Here is a 13,873-nt window from a genome sequence, read left to right as displayed (position 1 = left end):
GAATCTCACCTTTGAAGCCTCCAGCATAGAAAGCAAGGCTCATGAGATTGCACCGATGACTCATGGTGGGAGGAGAAGAGACGTGAAGGGATAGCTCTGTACTTGGCTGGTCAATTCTCTGACTGAGTGCATTTAGATGGGGTGGAGAGGAGATAGTTTTCTATCTGTGCTTCAGGACTTGCACAATAAGAGAATTTTCTCCCTAGCTCTTCATCTTGCAGTCATGCATGGTCGACTCAACAATATCCGGGCTCTTCTGACAGAGTGTACAGTGGATGCTGAAGCCTTTAATCTGAGGTGAGTGTGGCTAGCTGGTCCCAGGCATAGAGCAGGGTCTCTGTGACTTAGCCCATTGCCTCCCTGAGCCCCAGGTGCACCTCAGCAGCTTTTGGTTCCGTGGTAATTTTTATTTTATAATAAATATTATATGTCCTTTAGATTTAGTTAAGATAACAGAGTTCAGAAAATTCCTTCTTTTGTGTGACAGATATGACAGATACATATCTAACCTTTGCAACTCATTTCATCAGAGGCCAGTCACCACTACACATTTTGGGACAGTATGGCAAAGAAAATGCAGCAGCCATCTTTGATCTCTTCTTAGAGTGTATGCCTGAGTATCCTCTGGACAAACCAGATGCAGAAGGCAACACGGGTATGTAAATAAGGTGTCTGACTCTCAGCATCTGTGGAAGATCCCTCCCATGGAATTTGGTTTCTGACATCTAAAGTGCTTCAGTAGCCAGGACCGCATCCCTGTAACCAAGTAGATCTTCATCTTGGAACCCTTCCATGTTCCCATTTTGGTAGAGATAAAATGTAACCAAGATTCGGAAGGCTCTAGGAAATGTGTTTTAGTACCTGTAACATGCTTGGAAGAAGTGGCAAGTTCTATCCAGGTGCCTTCTTAAGAAGAGGAATATGCAGGCCTCTCCGGGAGCTCACTTTGATGGAGTTTTGACATCATTTTATTATTAGGCTACTTAAGGAACATCATTGCCTGGGATGTAGCATAAGAGGCAGGTAGGAAGAGACTTGTATCCAGTTTCAGGTGTCTCCTTGTGTTACATTTTAGTAAGATGACTGGCCTCCCCATACCCATGTCCCCATTTGATAATGGCATTCAGAGCCCTCATGTTACTGCATCATTTTGAGTTAAAAATTTAATGAAATGTCTGGTAAGGGAAAGCCAAGGGAACTGCTGCTAGTTGTAACTTTGTAGAGAAGAATAGAATAGCTTGGTCAGATCTGGCTTCCTGCTGGACCAGCATTTCAGAAAAAAGAGGCTTCTTAGGGAAGAAGAACATTCTGGAACATTTCAATACTGATTAGTATTTTTCTGTATGTACTGAAAACTCAGGTCTTTTACATTTAGTTACACTGCAAAGAGCTTTGTCTTGTATTGTAAAAGCAGTGATTTTTGACTAGGGAAGCAACTGAGAAGTGGTTTTCCCCATGTTCCCTACGTAAGGTAGGAAACTGTGTGCAGTGTTAATACCCTCTGGCTTCTGACTGGGCCCTGTTTTAGAAGACATTGCAGATTGTCCCTGGAGTTCTCACAAGTGCTTTGGTAGTCTATGTCTAGCAGATGCCCTGCCAGTATTCTGCTCTGCCCATCCTCTGGCTACTGAGAAACAGCCTGACCTGTGATTCTGTGTTCTAGTGCTGCTCTTAGCATACATGAAAGGGAATGCCAACCTGTGCCGTGCCATCGTTCGGTCTGGGGTTCGCCTTGGGGTGAATAATAACCAAGGAGTCAACATTTTCAACTACCAGGTTGCCACTAAGCAGCTTCTGTTTAGATTATTAGGTAAGTGGCGCGCTTGCTATGCCTCCTCTATAAGTATAGTTATCTGCAGGTGATTGTATACAAGGATGGGTGATCTTTAAATCATAATTCACTCTGAGATCTGAACCTGCTGTTCCCAGACATCATGTAAGGCTATTTCTATGAGAGGAGAAAGGGTCTTTTCAGAGTGTTTAATGTTCCTGTCATTTTCCCTTTTCCCCTAAACATTTAAGACACCCACAAACCTCAGCTAGTCATACTGACTGTGCCTCCTGGCTGGTTTTATTCATTTAATACTTTTTAAAGACATATTTGTATGAGTGTTTTGCCTGCATGTATGTCTGTGCACCATATGCATGCTTGGTGCCTATAGAGGTCAGAAGGAGGCATCAGGCTCCCTAGAACCTGGGAGGGTTAGGGATGATACTGAGCTATTTCTCCAGCCCTGAAGCCTTGCTTCTTACTTGCATGTTTTTATGCCTCTTTTGAGATGTTAGCAAGCATCTGAATGGCCTGAACTGGGTATGGTTATGGCACAAGTATAATCCCAAGAGTTGAAGACTAGAGGCTAAAGAGACCTGGGGTCTAGTCCCAGGTGGGAACCCTGGGCCCTCTTCTGGCCTCTATAGACAACGTACACCTATAATATACATACATGCAGGCAAACCACTCATACAGATTAAATTAAGAAAAAAAAAAAAAAATTGAAGGCCCCAGGCCTTTAAAATGGCCGTGTGGGTAAAGGTGCATATACTCAAGCCTGGAAACCTGAGTTTGACCCCAGAACCCAGGTCAAGGTTATTTTAGTCTTGGTTTTATTCCTGTGAAGAGACATCATGACCACATCAAACTCTTCTAAAGGAAACATTTAAGTGGGTCTGGCTTTTACAGTTTCAGAGATTTAGTCCGTTATGATTTTGGCAGGAAATATGCAGCATGCAGGCAGATATGGTGCTGCAAATGGAGCTGAGAGTTTTACATCTTGATCCATACGCAACCAGGAGACTGTCACACTGGGCATAGCTTGAGCATAGGAGACCTCAAAGCCTGCCCCAACAGTGACATACCTACTCCAGCAAGGCCATACCTCCTAATTGTGCCACTCCTTATTGCCTAGGCATCCAAACACATGAGTCTGTGGGGGCCATAAATATTCAAAGCACTACATAGGTGAAGGAGGCAACTGACTCTATACAGTTGCTCTTGACCTCCTAAGGCAAGCTGTACTTGCATAACACTCCCACACCCCACTAATAAACAATTTTTAAAACACATTCAAGGCCAATCTGAGCCATATAGCAAATTAGGGGTGGCAATGACAAAGAAAATGAAAATAAGAAGGAAGGAGATGGACAGAGCACATTGGATGCTTTACAGAATAAGTTCTGGTGTTCTACAGCATGTTAGTGCTACTATCCTGATAGCCATTTTATAAAGAACTAGTGTGGGATATAAAACCATGCCAGAAAGCTAGGTGGGTAGAGCAGGTTGAGACCCGACTCTGTTCTCTGCTCTTCCACAACTCCCAGTGGCACCTGGATGTCCAAGAGTCAGAGAACCCCACAGCCCTGCCCTCATCACAGGCCTGGGGACCCCTGAACCAGCTCCAGCTTCACCACCTCTGACTACATTTCCCACTCCTGGAGTGGTATCTCAGTGCTCCCCTGAAGCCCAGCACCCACCCAGTGGCCATGTAGAAAAACAGTCAAGCACTTCCTGTGTCTCACCTCCTCTGTGGATGTGGACCAGCAAATTGGAAAAAGGAATTCACGTATGACACAAAGAATGCTAAGGTTTTAAAGATATTGGCACATAAGATCCTCATACCATATCCCAGAAATATGGTTTGTCAAGTGTCAATTTAAACTTGTTTAGAGGACCAGCAAGATGGCTCAGCCAGTGAAATGCTTACTGCACAAGCCTGGTGACCTGAGCTCTGCCCAGAAGCCACATAAAGGGAGGAGAGAACTGACTCCACAGACTGTCCTCTGATTGCCACACACACCATAGCACACTCACGCTGCTTTATTCTTAAGGATTTTGTTAAACAGGGCTAGAGAGATGACTTAGTGCTGCCTGCTCCTTGAGGATCCAGCTTCCCTTTCCCACATATTCATGGTATCTCACAGCCATTTATAATTCCGGTGTCAAAGATCTGACACTCTTCTTCTGCCATCCTTTATGTACGTACATGGTACAGAGACATACATGCAGATAGAATGCTCATAAATATACAAATAAAATGAAAGGAAAGGGTTTTTGGAGGAAAAAAATACATTTATTATTAAGGGATTTCTAAATTTATGTAAATTTGTGTACTTGTGAGTTTATATGCATCGCTTTCATGCAGGTGCCCTTAGAGACCAGAGGGATAGTCCTTGAGATTGAAGTCCTTAACCACTGAGTCACCTCTCTAGCCCTGCTAATAATAAATATAGGGGTGTGTGTGTGTGTGTGTGTGTGTGTGTGTGTGTGTGTGTGTGTGTGTAAACATTTTTTTTAGAAAGCTTTGTACTGTTGATATGTAGTCTTAATTTTTCCTATGCTATACACTTGGTCAGGCTTTTTAGCACTCAGCAGGTGCCTGTAGCAGTGCTGCTCCCGTGTGACTGACCCGCTTGCCACTGTCACTACTCGGGACAGGTTAGCTACTTAGGAAGTGCTGCTGCAGCTTCTCTGCATTAGTTCTTCAGGCCATCTCTCTGTTGGTCCCACCAGACTGAGTCACTCCAGAAATCTGGGAATCCCTGTGTCTGTTATTCACACACCCCACACGTCTGTTCAAACAACCCCCAAATCCAGAGATTCTCCCTCCTCATTTCCTTTGTTTTGGTTCTCTCTACTGTGCTGCCAGCCCTTCAGCCTTGCCAGGTTTTCTGTGGTGTGGTCTCTGCTGTCCTCACTGTACACTGCCCTTTACTTGCTGCTGAGTCGCACCTCCAGCTGGGTTTCCTTTTGTTCTAACCTGCCTGGCAAGTGCTTATTCTCCAGGCTCCTCTGTGAAGCTAGAGGAGTTGGAATGTCACGCTCTTCCCAAAATCTAATGCAGCCCACTGTTCCATGTCCTACTCCTGGTGTCTGGTCTAATCAACATATCAGTTTAACAAGTAGTCTTCGGTATGTTACAGACATGCTCTCCAAAGAGCCTCCATGGTGTGACGGCTCCAACTGCTATGAATGTACTGCCAAGTTTGGAGTCACAACTCGAAAACATCACTGGTAAGACTGCACTGTCATGTGCCAAGGAGTAGGGGCTTCAACTGATGTCATCACTTCCATACTTGTCCACAATGAGCCATGAACCCTTCAGAGCCAGGGCCTTCTGGGCAGAAGAGTGGGGAGATGATAGAACTGACTGAGTGGGGAGATGATAGGACTGACTGAGTGGGGAGATGATAGGACTGACTGAGTGGGGAGATGATAGGACTGACTGAGTGGGGAGATGATAGAACTGACTGAATGGGAAGATGATAGGACTGACTGAGTGGGGTCCCAGTGTGAAGGGAGAGTAAAGGAAGGAGGAACACTCAGACTTGTCACTTTCTTGGGGGCTAAGGTTCATCACTGCCTCAGAGGGTGCCAAGGACTACACAGCATCTGTGCTTAATTTCTTCCTGTTTGCTGTAGCTTAGCTACTCATTAGGGGTTTTTTTGTTTGTTTGTTTTTCTTTTTTTTTTTTTTTTTTTTTGGTTTTTTGAGACAGGGTTTCTCTGTGTAGCCCTGGCTGTCCTGGAACTCACTCTGTAGACCAGGCTGGCCTCGAACTCAGAGATCCTCCTACCTCTGCCTCCCAAATGCTGGGATTAAAGGCGTGCACCACTGCGCCCGGCTCATTAGTATTTTCTTAAGAACTAAAAATTATGTGTGAATTGGTGTGACTTGGCTGGTAGTTGGCCGAGTTGGCTGCAGATGCCAGAGACTGGGCTGACCATTTAGAACCAGTCTGCTTTTCAGTGCCTCTCATACTTCTTTATTTGTCTCCACAGTCGTCACTGCGGCCGTCTTCTTTGCCATAAATGCTCAACCAAGGAGATCCCTATTATAAAGTTTGACCTGAACAAGCCTGTGCGGGTTTGCAACATTTGCTTTGATGTACTGACTTTGGGTGGAGTCTCTTAGTGAGGCCCCCAGGAGGACCCAGGCCTGCATCCCTGGCACCTCCCCAGCAGCTGCTCTGCTCACCGGCCTGCCTCCTACCCAGAGCAAGAGCTGGCAGTTGTCTTCCTGCGGCAGAAGACCATGGCGTGATCCCTGATTGTTACAAACCATTCTGTATGACTGTCAGTGTGTCAGACTGTGGTCTATTGCACTAGATGTCTAGTTGGACCAGGCCAGTTTAACCTGCGTGACAAATGTGATAGGAATCGGCTAGCAGCACACAAGGACACTTGGAAACAATGTTCCCTTCCAGTAACATAGGGTCCATCTCAGAGAATTCACAAAGTCTTCCTGCCTGGGCTGACTTAGAGCAGAGCCAGACAGAGCAGAGAGCAGCTGCTAGATGAGAGCTGGTTACTCTAGGGCGGTGGCTACCCTAAGTGGCTCTGGCCTCTAATGCACAGTGTTTTCATAAAGATAATAGGAACCTCTGCCCTCAAGTCTTTTCTTTCTTTAAGCTAAGCTGTATTTTTAGTGAGCTGCCCTTTTAAAAAGGTGAAATCTTTCTAACAGGGTTCAAAGATGAGAGCTGAAAAATTGTGGCCTTAACAACTGAAAGCTTTACCAATGTTGCTGCTGCTGGGTGTCAGAATGCCTGTGGTAGCTTGACACCCAGCAGCTGTCTCATCTCTCGTCTTGCTGCGTCCTGTCTGTGGAGTCCTCAGTCGCTGCCACTTGAGTGGTGGAAGAAATGCACTTTGACTGTGCTGCACTTTTTCTAGAGCTGTATCATTGGTGAATCCAATTCAAAAAATCCATGTTCAAGAATGCCATCACATACTCTTCTATCAGTGGTTCTGATAGCCAGCGTGGACTGGACCTCAGCACACACTGATCTAAAAGGGAAAACTGCCAAGAAGGAAGAAATTCACACTGATAAGAAAGGAGATAGCTGTGACTTTGATCCAGGCTCTCTCCCTGACATCCTTCCTGCTAAAACCTTGCCTTGCATGCTGAGTGCTAGTGGCACCAGTTCTGGGTGGCACTGGGCCTCATCAGAGCCGAACAGCCCAAGGCCCCGGCCAGCTATGAGCAGCCTGTTTTAGAAATCTGGCTGAAATGATGAGCGAGGCTACGAAGCATAGCTCTTTGGTTCCTGCTGCTGCCTATTCTATCCCTGGGATGTGGGACCTCTTACTTTTTAAAGTTTGGCCAGTGTTTTGGGTTGTTTCTGTTTGGGAATTTTAATTTTTTCATTTTATTATATTGCACACTGAAAGAGAAACTTCTACCACTGGGTTTTCTGTTTGTTTTTAAGAAACAAAAACACAATTGCTCTGAGACTCTGAGATGAACAGTATCTGGTCATAGTCAGAGCTTAATTGTCAATCACTTGCACTGATTTTTTGAGACATTTGATGACCCTATGATACTTGCATTAATAGCGTGTGACTGTATGAATAAAAGGGACTTCTTTTGGCATCACTTTCTTCCTTGCATAGTGGTGTGCTCTCTGTTGCTGTAGAGTTAGACAGACATCTTACTGCCTAAATATGTATAAAATGTGCTGAGAAACCAGTGTGCTACTTCCTAAAAATATTTCTGTGATTTATATGTATGCTTTTTATGTTAACATTAGCTTGTACACAGTGTTTAAAAGGAAGAGTTACTTGGAGGAGTGCCATTGTCCCCCAGCCTGTGACTGACTTCCTATAGAATCTTTATGGAAACATGTGTCAGTCTTGGCCAACAACTATAGGAAGCATGTAGTCAGTTTTCAAGTTTTATTGCCTAAAAAGGGCCACGGAGACCTAGAGTTAGGTTGTTACCATGGTTCTTTAGTGGGGAAGGTAGGAATGGTATGGTTATGAACCAGGGTGGAGAGGGGACAGAGGGAAGCAGGATGAAGCTGATCATTGTGTCCTTGCCCTACCACACCAGTTTCAGTAACAACCTTGCCTATAACTGTACTTACAATCTGAAGATGACGCCTAAAGCCTATGTAGGTTCAAGTTTCTGTTCCTTCAGAGGTCAGGGTAGTCAGCCCCGTGGCTGACGGGGCTGTGTGACCTGAGCATTGGTAGCCATGCTGTAGATGTGGCTCAGGCTTTCTTCCACTTCCGCAATCCCCCTGACCATGCCACGCTCACTGTGCTGCCCTCCTGCTGTACACTGCCCTGGCCAGGACCAGACTTACTGTGTGTCTCTCCTGTGCTCTCTCCATGCTGACCAGACTTCAACATGAAATTGCTTAGCTATTCTTGTTCGGTCTTATCACTACCTTAAGAACTAGCAGCAAAACTTCATTCATTCATTCAAAAAGTTGTTAGTTGTGAATGAGCCAACCAGGAAGAATCAAGTTTACTGAAACATAATTTGCTGCATCAGTTAACACTGCTGTGCTCACCTAGCTTTTTACCTGCCTCTTGTTCATCATGACTGGTGTACAGTGTATCATTAAGGTTTTAAAGACAGAGGTACAGACCGTGTGCTTACACTAGTCTGCTACAATCTTCTCACACAGCAATGTCCCACAAGCTTAAGTGCCTACACTGAGGACTCCCTTGTTTCCAGTTGTCTTTTCATTGGTGTCTCACTCAGTGATGTGTTAGAATACGAGTTTTGGGCCTATTCCACCCCAATAGCCAATTCAGTCCAGGCTGAATACTAGACTGCTCAGTTCATCTGCCATATTCTCTCCAAGGAGTGGGGTCCACATGATGTTTCTGTCCTCTACCTCAGAACCATGAGTTGTTTCTAACTACCCATCAGCTTCCTCCCTCTCCTTGAGTGGGTCTTTCATGAAGCTGGGTGTGTGGGATCACCACCTGGCCCAATTTGTGCCCATCCCCCATACTGAACTTGTTTGCAGGCAAGGGGTGGAAGACAGGCCTCCATCTAGGATTTCCTTACCTGGAGAAGAGAAAAAGTGGCTGAACTGCCAAATGCTTAGAGACAGGAGAGGAAGCAACAGCAGCATGTAAATGTCTCCCTCACAGATGCTGGCTTCCCTCAGGATCAGCCCCTAGAGCCACCTGAAGCTCCAGAGCTCCCCTGCCAGCCCAGCAGAGGAAGCAGCTCAGCAAAGGCCTCTGAGCTATGCTTGCTGTACAGAACTGATATAGTGAAAAACTGAGTATGCAACCAGTTAACTAAATATAAAATTCCCAGATGTCATAGATGCCTTAAAGACTTTCTCTGGAGGATCATTGCCTCTTGTGTGGAATAAATAATGTATTAACTCTCACAACTGACAACATTGGTTCTCTACAGTGAGGGACTGGGGACTGCTGGACTTACTGACTTGCCAGTTTGGCAGCTGTGTGGAACTGGGCGTTCCATGACATCCTTATGGTACCAAGGACAAGGTGGCAGCAGCTGGGCCAAAACTGCAGGCACATGTTTGTATAGACCACTTTGGCTCTCAAACTGCTCTGGTGCTGCTCAGTGTGGGATGACGGCATCAGCTGGGACCATGGCTAAGGCTTAGCAGCATTGTTTCTTTGGAGTCTGTGTAATGGAATGTATTTTTCAAATATTGATATTTTGATTTTCTGTAATAATTCCTTACAATAAAAATGAGGTAAAATTGTACATTTAAAGTGTAAACTTTAATTAAAGACATTTATAGCTACTTCTAAGCCAGAAGTACCAGTAAACATTAAAAAAAATTGTTTTCTAAAAATTGATAATGTGAGGGCTGGAGAGTTGGCTCAGCGGTTAAGAATAATGCTACAGAGGACCTGGGTTCCATTCCCAGCTCTCATGTGGAGGCTCAAAGCCGCCTCGGGCACCAGGTATACAAGTGATACACAGATGTACATGTAGGCAAAATACTCATACCCATAAAATAATAAAAGTAAATCTGAAAAATACATTTAAAAGTGGTTTGTGGACAAATGTCTTGAACAGCTACCCTCCACATTTCCTATTCTAGCATCCCATGTGACACATACTGACAGACCTCACGAGCGTTTTGTGCAGAGTGAGCAACTGCTGTACTCCTGCCTCTCCAGTGCAAGCTTTACTTTATGGTAGCACATGTGACTGCTGATGCAGAATCAGCTGTCTGACACCATGGAAGCTGTCCAAAGAATCCTAGACCTAGCCTTTACTCCATTATTTAAAAGCAACTATAAATATTCACCATGATGAGCTTCCTAAAGGCCAAGATTTAAAAGGGTGGGGACGGGGTGATGGCGCTGTGGGTGTCAGATAACATCAGGGAATGTTTAGGAGTCTGCAGATTAAAATCTGGTTCATAAAGCCCTGATCACGACTAGTACCAAAAATAAAAATCTAGTGAGTGAACCTTCAGAATACTTACTTGGACTAATGTGTTCTTTTTCTACTGTTCTTATATCTGCCCCTAACTCAGACAACTAGCTGTAGTGATCTAACTCATTCTGTATGGGCTTCTTAGGACCTTGGATGGCCCCACCCCCTTTAATGTTAGCACTCAGGAACCAGGTACAGAGCTGGGTAGAATTCAGAGCAAGGTCCTTGCTCAGCTCACTGAGCTCTGCCTGGGAGTATAAGCATAGATGTTCATAGTCCGTGGAAATATGGCAGTGAATCAGTCCAGTGTGAGACTGATGGGTATGTGGTTCAGGCCCACAATGGTAGATACTTTTTTGGGGGGTTGGGGCACAGGGTCACACAATAGCCCTAGATGACCTGGAACTTGCTATGTAGACCAGGTTAGTCTCAAATTCAAGGATCTGCCTGTCTGCCTCTCGAGTGCTAGAATTAAAGGGTTGCACCACCATGGCTACGATAGTTGAACACCAAGTGAAGAGCAGGGCAATACTCTGTGGGCCTGTGGATGATGAAGGTACCCAGGCTGGGTGGGTAAGGAATAAACAGAGAGATGGCTCAGCAGTTAAGAGCACTGACTGCTCTTCCAGAGGTCCTGAGTTCTATTTCCAGCAACCACATTGTGGCTCACAACCATTTGTAATGGGATCTGATGCCCTCTCCTGGCATGTCTGAAGACAGCAACAGTGTACTCATAAAACTTAACATAAATATTTTTAAAAAAGAAGAAACAGGAGGGGGCTAGAGAGATGGCTCAGTGGTTAAGAACACTGACTGCTCTTCTAGAGGTTCAATTCCCAGCAACCACATGGTTGTTTACAGCTGTCTGTAATTCCAGTTCCAGGGCTTCTGATACCCTCACACAGACATACATGTAGGCAAAAAACACCAAAGTACATTAAATAAAAATAAAAAGTAAATAGACTAATGGAGGGAGAGAGCTTTTCCTGGCAGAAGGAAGGGTTTCCGTGGAAACACTGTAGGGACTAGAGAGACTGGCAAGCAGAGCACCTAAGGAGGGAAGAGATGCCAGAGCAAAGCCAGATAGGCAATGTAGAGGAACCCTCTGCCAGTGCTGCATGTGATCCTCGAAGATATGGGGAACCCCTGGGAGGGTTAAGTGGGAACTTCCCTGAAGAAAGATGACCTAATTCAACAACAGGGCTCAGCTGCTTCTGTCCATTGGTTGGGTGTAAATAAATAACTGCATCTGACTCTTTAAGCTGCTTGTTGGGTCCTTCGGAGGGCAGTCATGCTAGGTCCCTTTTTGTGAGCATTCCGTAGCCTCAGTAATAGTGTCAGGCCTTGGGACCTTCCCTTGAGCTGGATCCCACTTTGGGCCTGTTACTGGACCTTCTTTTTCTCAGGCTCCTCTCCATTTCCATCCCTGTAATCCTTTCAGACAGAAACAATTATAGGTCAGAGGTGTGACTGTGGAATGGCTCCCCTCTCCCTCACTTGTTCTGTCTTCCTGCTGGTGGTGGGATCTATAAGTTCCCTTTTCCTACTGTTGGGCATTTCATCAAAGGTCCCTCTCTATGAGTCCTGGAGTCTCTCACCTCCCAGGTCTCTGGTGCATTCTGGGGGGTCCTCCCAACCTCCTATTTCCTGAGGTTGCCTGTTTACATTATTTCTGCTGGCCCTCAGGGCTTAAGTCCTTTTCCCTCACCCAATACCAGATCAGGTTCCCCTCTACCACCCCCCTGCACACACACCGTCCACATTTCCTCCCAAGTCCCTCCCTCCCCACTTGTGATTGATTTCTTCTCTCTCCCAAGTGGGACTGAGGCATCCTCACTTGGGCACTTCAGCTTGTTGAGCCTTGTGAATTCTGTATGGGTTTTTTTTTTTTTTGGCTAATATCCACTTATTAGTCAGTACATTCCATGCAAGTCCTTTTGAGTCTGAGTTACCTCACTCAGGATGATATTTCCTAGTTCCATCCATTTGCCTGCAAAAGTCAGGATGTCCTCATTCTTAATAGCTGAATAGTATTCCATTGTGTAAATGAACCACATTTTCTGTACCCATTCTTCTGTTGTGGGACATCTAGGTTGTTTCCAGCTTCTGGCTATCACAAATAAGGACATGACAGTAGAACATGTGCTCTGTGGCATGGTGGGGCATCTTTTGGGTATATTCCCAAGAGTGGTATAGCTGAGTCTTCAGGTAGATCTATTTCCAATTTTCTGAGGAACCACCAGATTGATTTCCAGAGTGGTTGTACCATTTTGCAATCCCACCAGCAATGGAAGAGTGTTCCTCTTTCTCCACATCCTCTCCAGCATATGTTGTCACCAGAGGTTGTGATCTTAGCCATTCTGACTGGTTTAAGGTGGAATCTCAGGGTCGTTTTGATTTGCATTTCTCTGATCACTAAGGACTTTGAACATTTCTTTAGGAGTTTCTCAGCCATTCTAGTTTCCTCAGTTGTGAATTCGCAGGTTAGTTCTGTACCCCATTTTTTGATTGGGTTGTTTGGTTTTTTGGTGATTAACTTGAGTTCTTTATATATTTTGGATATTAGCCCCCTACCGGATGTGGGGTTAGTTAAGATTTTTTTTTCCCCAGTCAGTAGGTTGCTGATTTGTCTTATCGACTATGTCCTTTGCCTTACAGAAGCTTTCCAGTTTTATGAGATCCCATTTATCAATTCTTGATCTTAGAGCATGGGCCATCGGAGTTCTGTTTAGGAAATTTCCCCCTGTGCCAATGAGTTCAAGGCTCTTTTCCACTTTCTCTTCTATTAGATTCAGTGTATCTGGTTTTATGTTGAGGTCCTTGATCCACTTGTTGAATTAGGGAAGGCTGAAAGAAGCTGAAAAGAGCAACCCTGTAGACCAGCAGTCTCAATTAATCTGGACCCTAGAGCTCTCTCAAACACTAGACCACCAAACAGGCAGCGTGCACCAGCTGATGTGAGGTCCCCAACACACATACAGTGAGGACTTCCAGATCTGTGTTCATTCAGAGATGAAGCACCTAACCCTCAAGAGACTGGAGGTCCCAGGGAGTTTAGAGGTCAGGTGAGGAGGAGGTGTGGGATATGGAGCAGTCGGATGGTAGATGGGGAGGGGTGTGGAATGGAATATGGAGTGTAAAAAAATGAATTACAAATAAAATTAAATTGAAAGAAAGAAAGAGTGCTGGTGAGATGGCTCAGTGGGTAAGAGCACCGAACTGCTCTTCCGAAGGTCCGGAGTTCAAATCCCAGCAACCACATGGTGGCTCACAACCATCTGTAACAAGATCTGACACCCTCTTTTTTTTTTTAAAGATTTATTTAAATAAATTTATTTATTTATTTAAATAAATCTTTTCTTTAAAGATTTATTTATTTATCATATGTAAGTACACTGTAGCTGTCTTCAGACACTCCAGAAGAGGGCGCCAGATCTCGTTACGGATGGTTGTGAGCCACCATGTGGTTGCTGGGTGTATTAGTCAGGGTTTTACTGCTGTGAACAGACACCATGACCAAGGCAAGTCTTATAAAAAACAACATTTAATTGGGGCTAGCTTACAGGTTCAGAGGTTCAGTCCATTATCATCAAGGTGGGAGCATGGCAGCATCCAGGTAGGCATGGCGCAGGCAGAGCTGAGAGTTCTATGTCTTCATCCAAAGACTGCTAGTGGAAGACTAACTTCCAGGCAACTAGGGTGAGGAT

General features: G+C 45.0%; 1 protein-coding gene across 1 annotated transcript in view; it reads left to right on the top strand.

Annotated features, from left to right (window-relative positions):
- Ankfy1 (ankyrin repeat and FYVE domain containing 1) overlaps positions 1-9,482 on the top strand; it is a 77,080-nt gene extending 67,598 nt beyond the window's left edge. Inside the window, exons 21-25 of the mRNA XM_021175577.2 lie at positions 207-297; positions 531-655; positions 1,664-1,810; positions 4,918-5,008; positions 5,777-9,482. Of these exons, the coding sequence (XP_021031236.1) occupies positions 207-297; positions 531-655; positions 1,664-1,810; positions 4,918-5,008; positions 5,777-5,909 (587 nt within the window). The 3' untranslated portion in view covers positions 5,910-9,482. The remainder of the gene's footprint in view (positions 1-206; positions 298-530; positions 656-1,663; positions 1,811-4,917; positions 5,009-5,776) is intronic.
- Positions 9,483-13,873: the final 4,391 nt, after the last annotated feature.

This window comes from Mus caroli, unplaced genomic scaffold, assembly GCF_978045245.1.
Source record: "Mus caroli unplaced genomic scaffold, Mus_caroli_1 scaffold_13, whole genome shotgun sequence".
NCBI classification, from domain to species: domain Eukaryota; kingdom Metazoa; phylum Chordata; class Mammalia; order Rodentia; family Muridae; genus Mus; species Mus caroli.
This window is presented reverse-complemented; position numbering and strand designations above follow the sequence as displayed.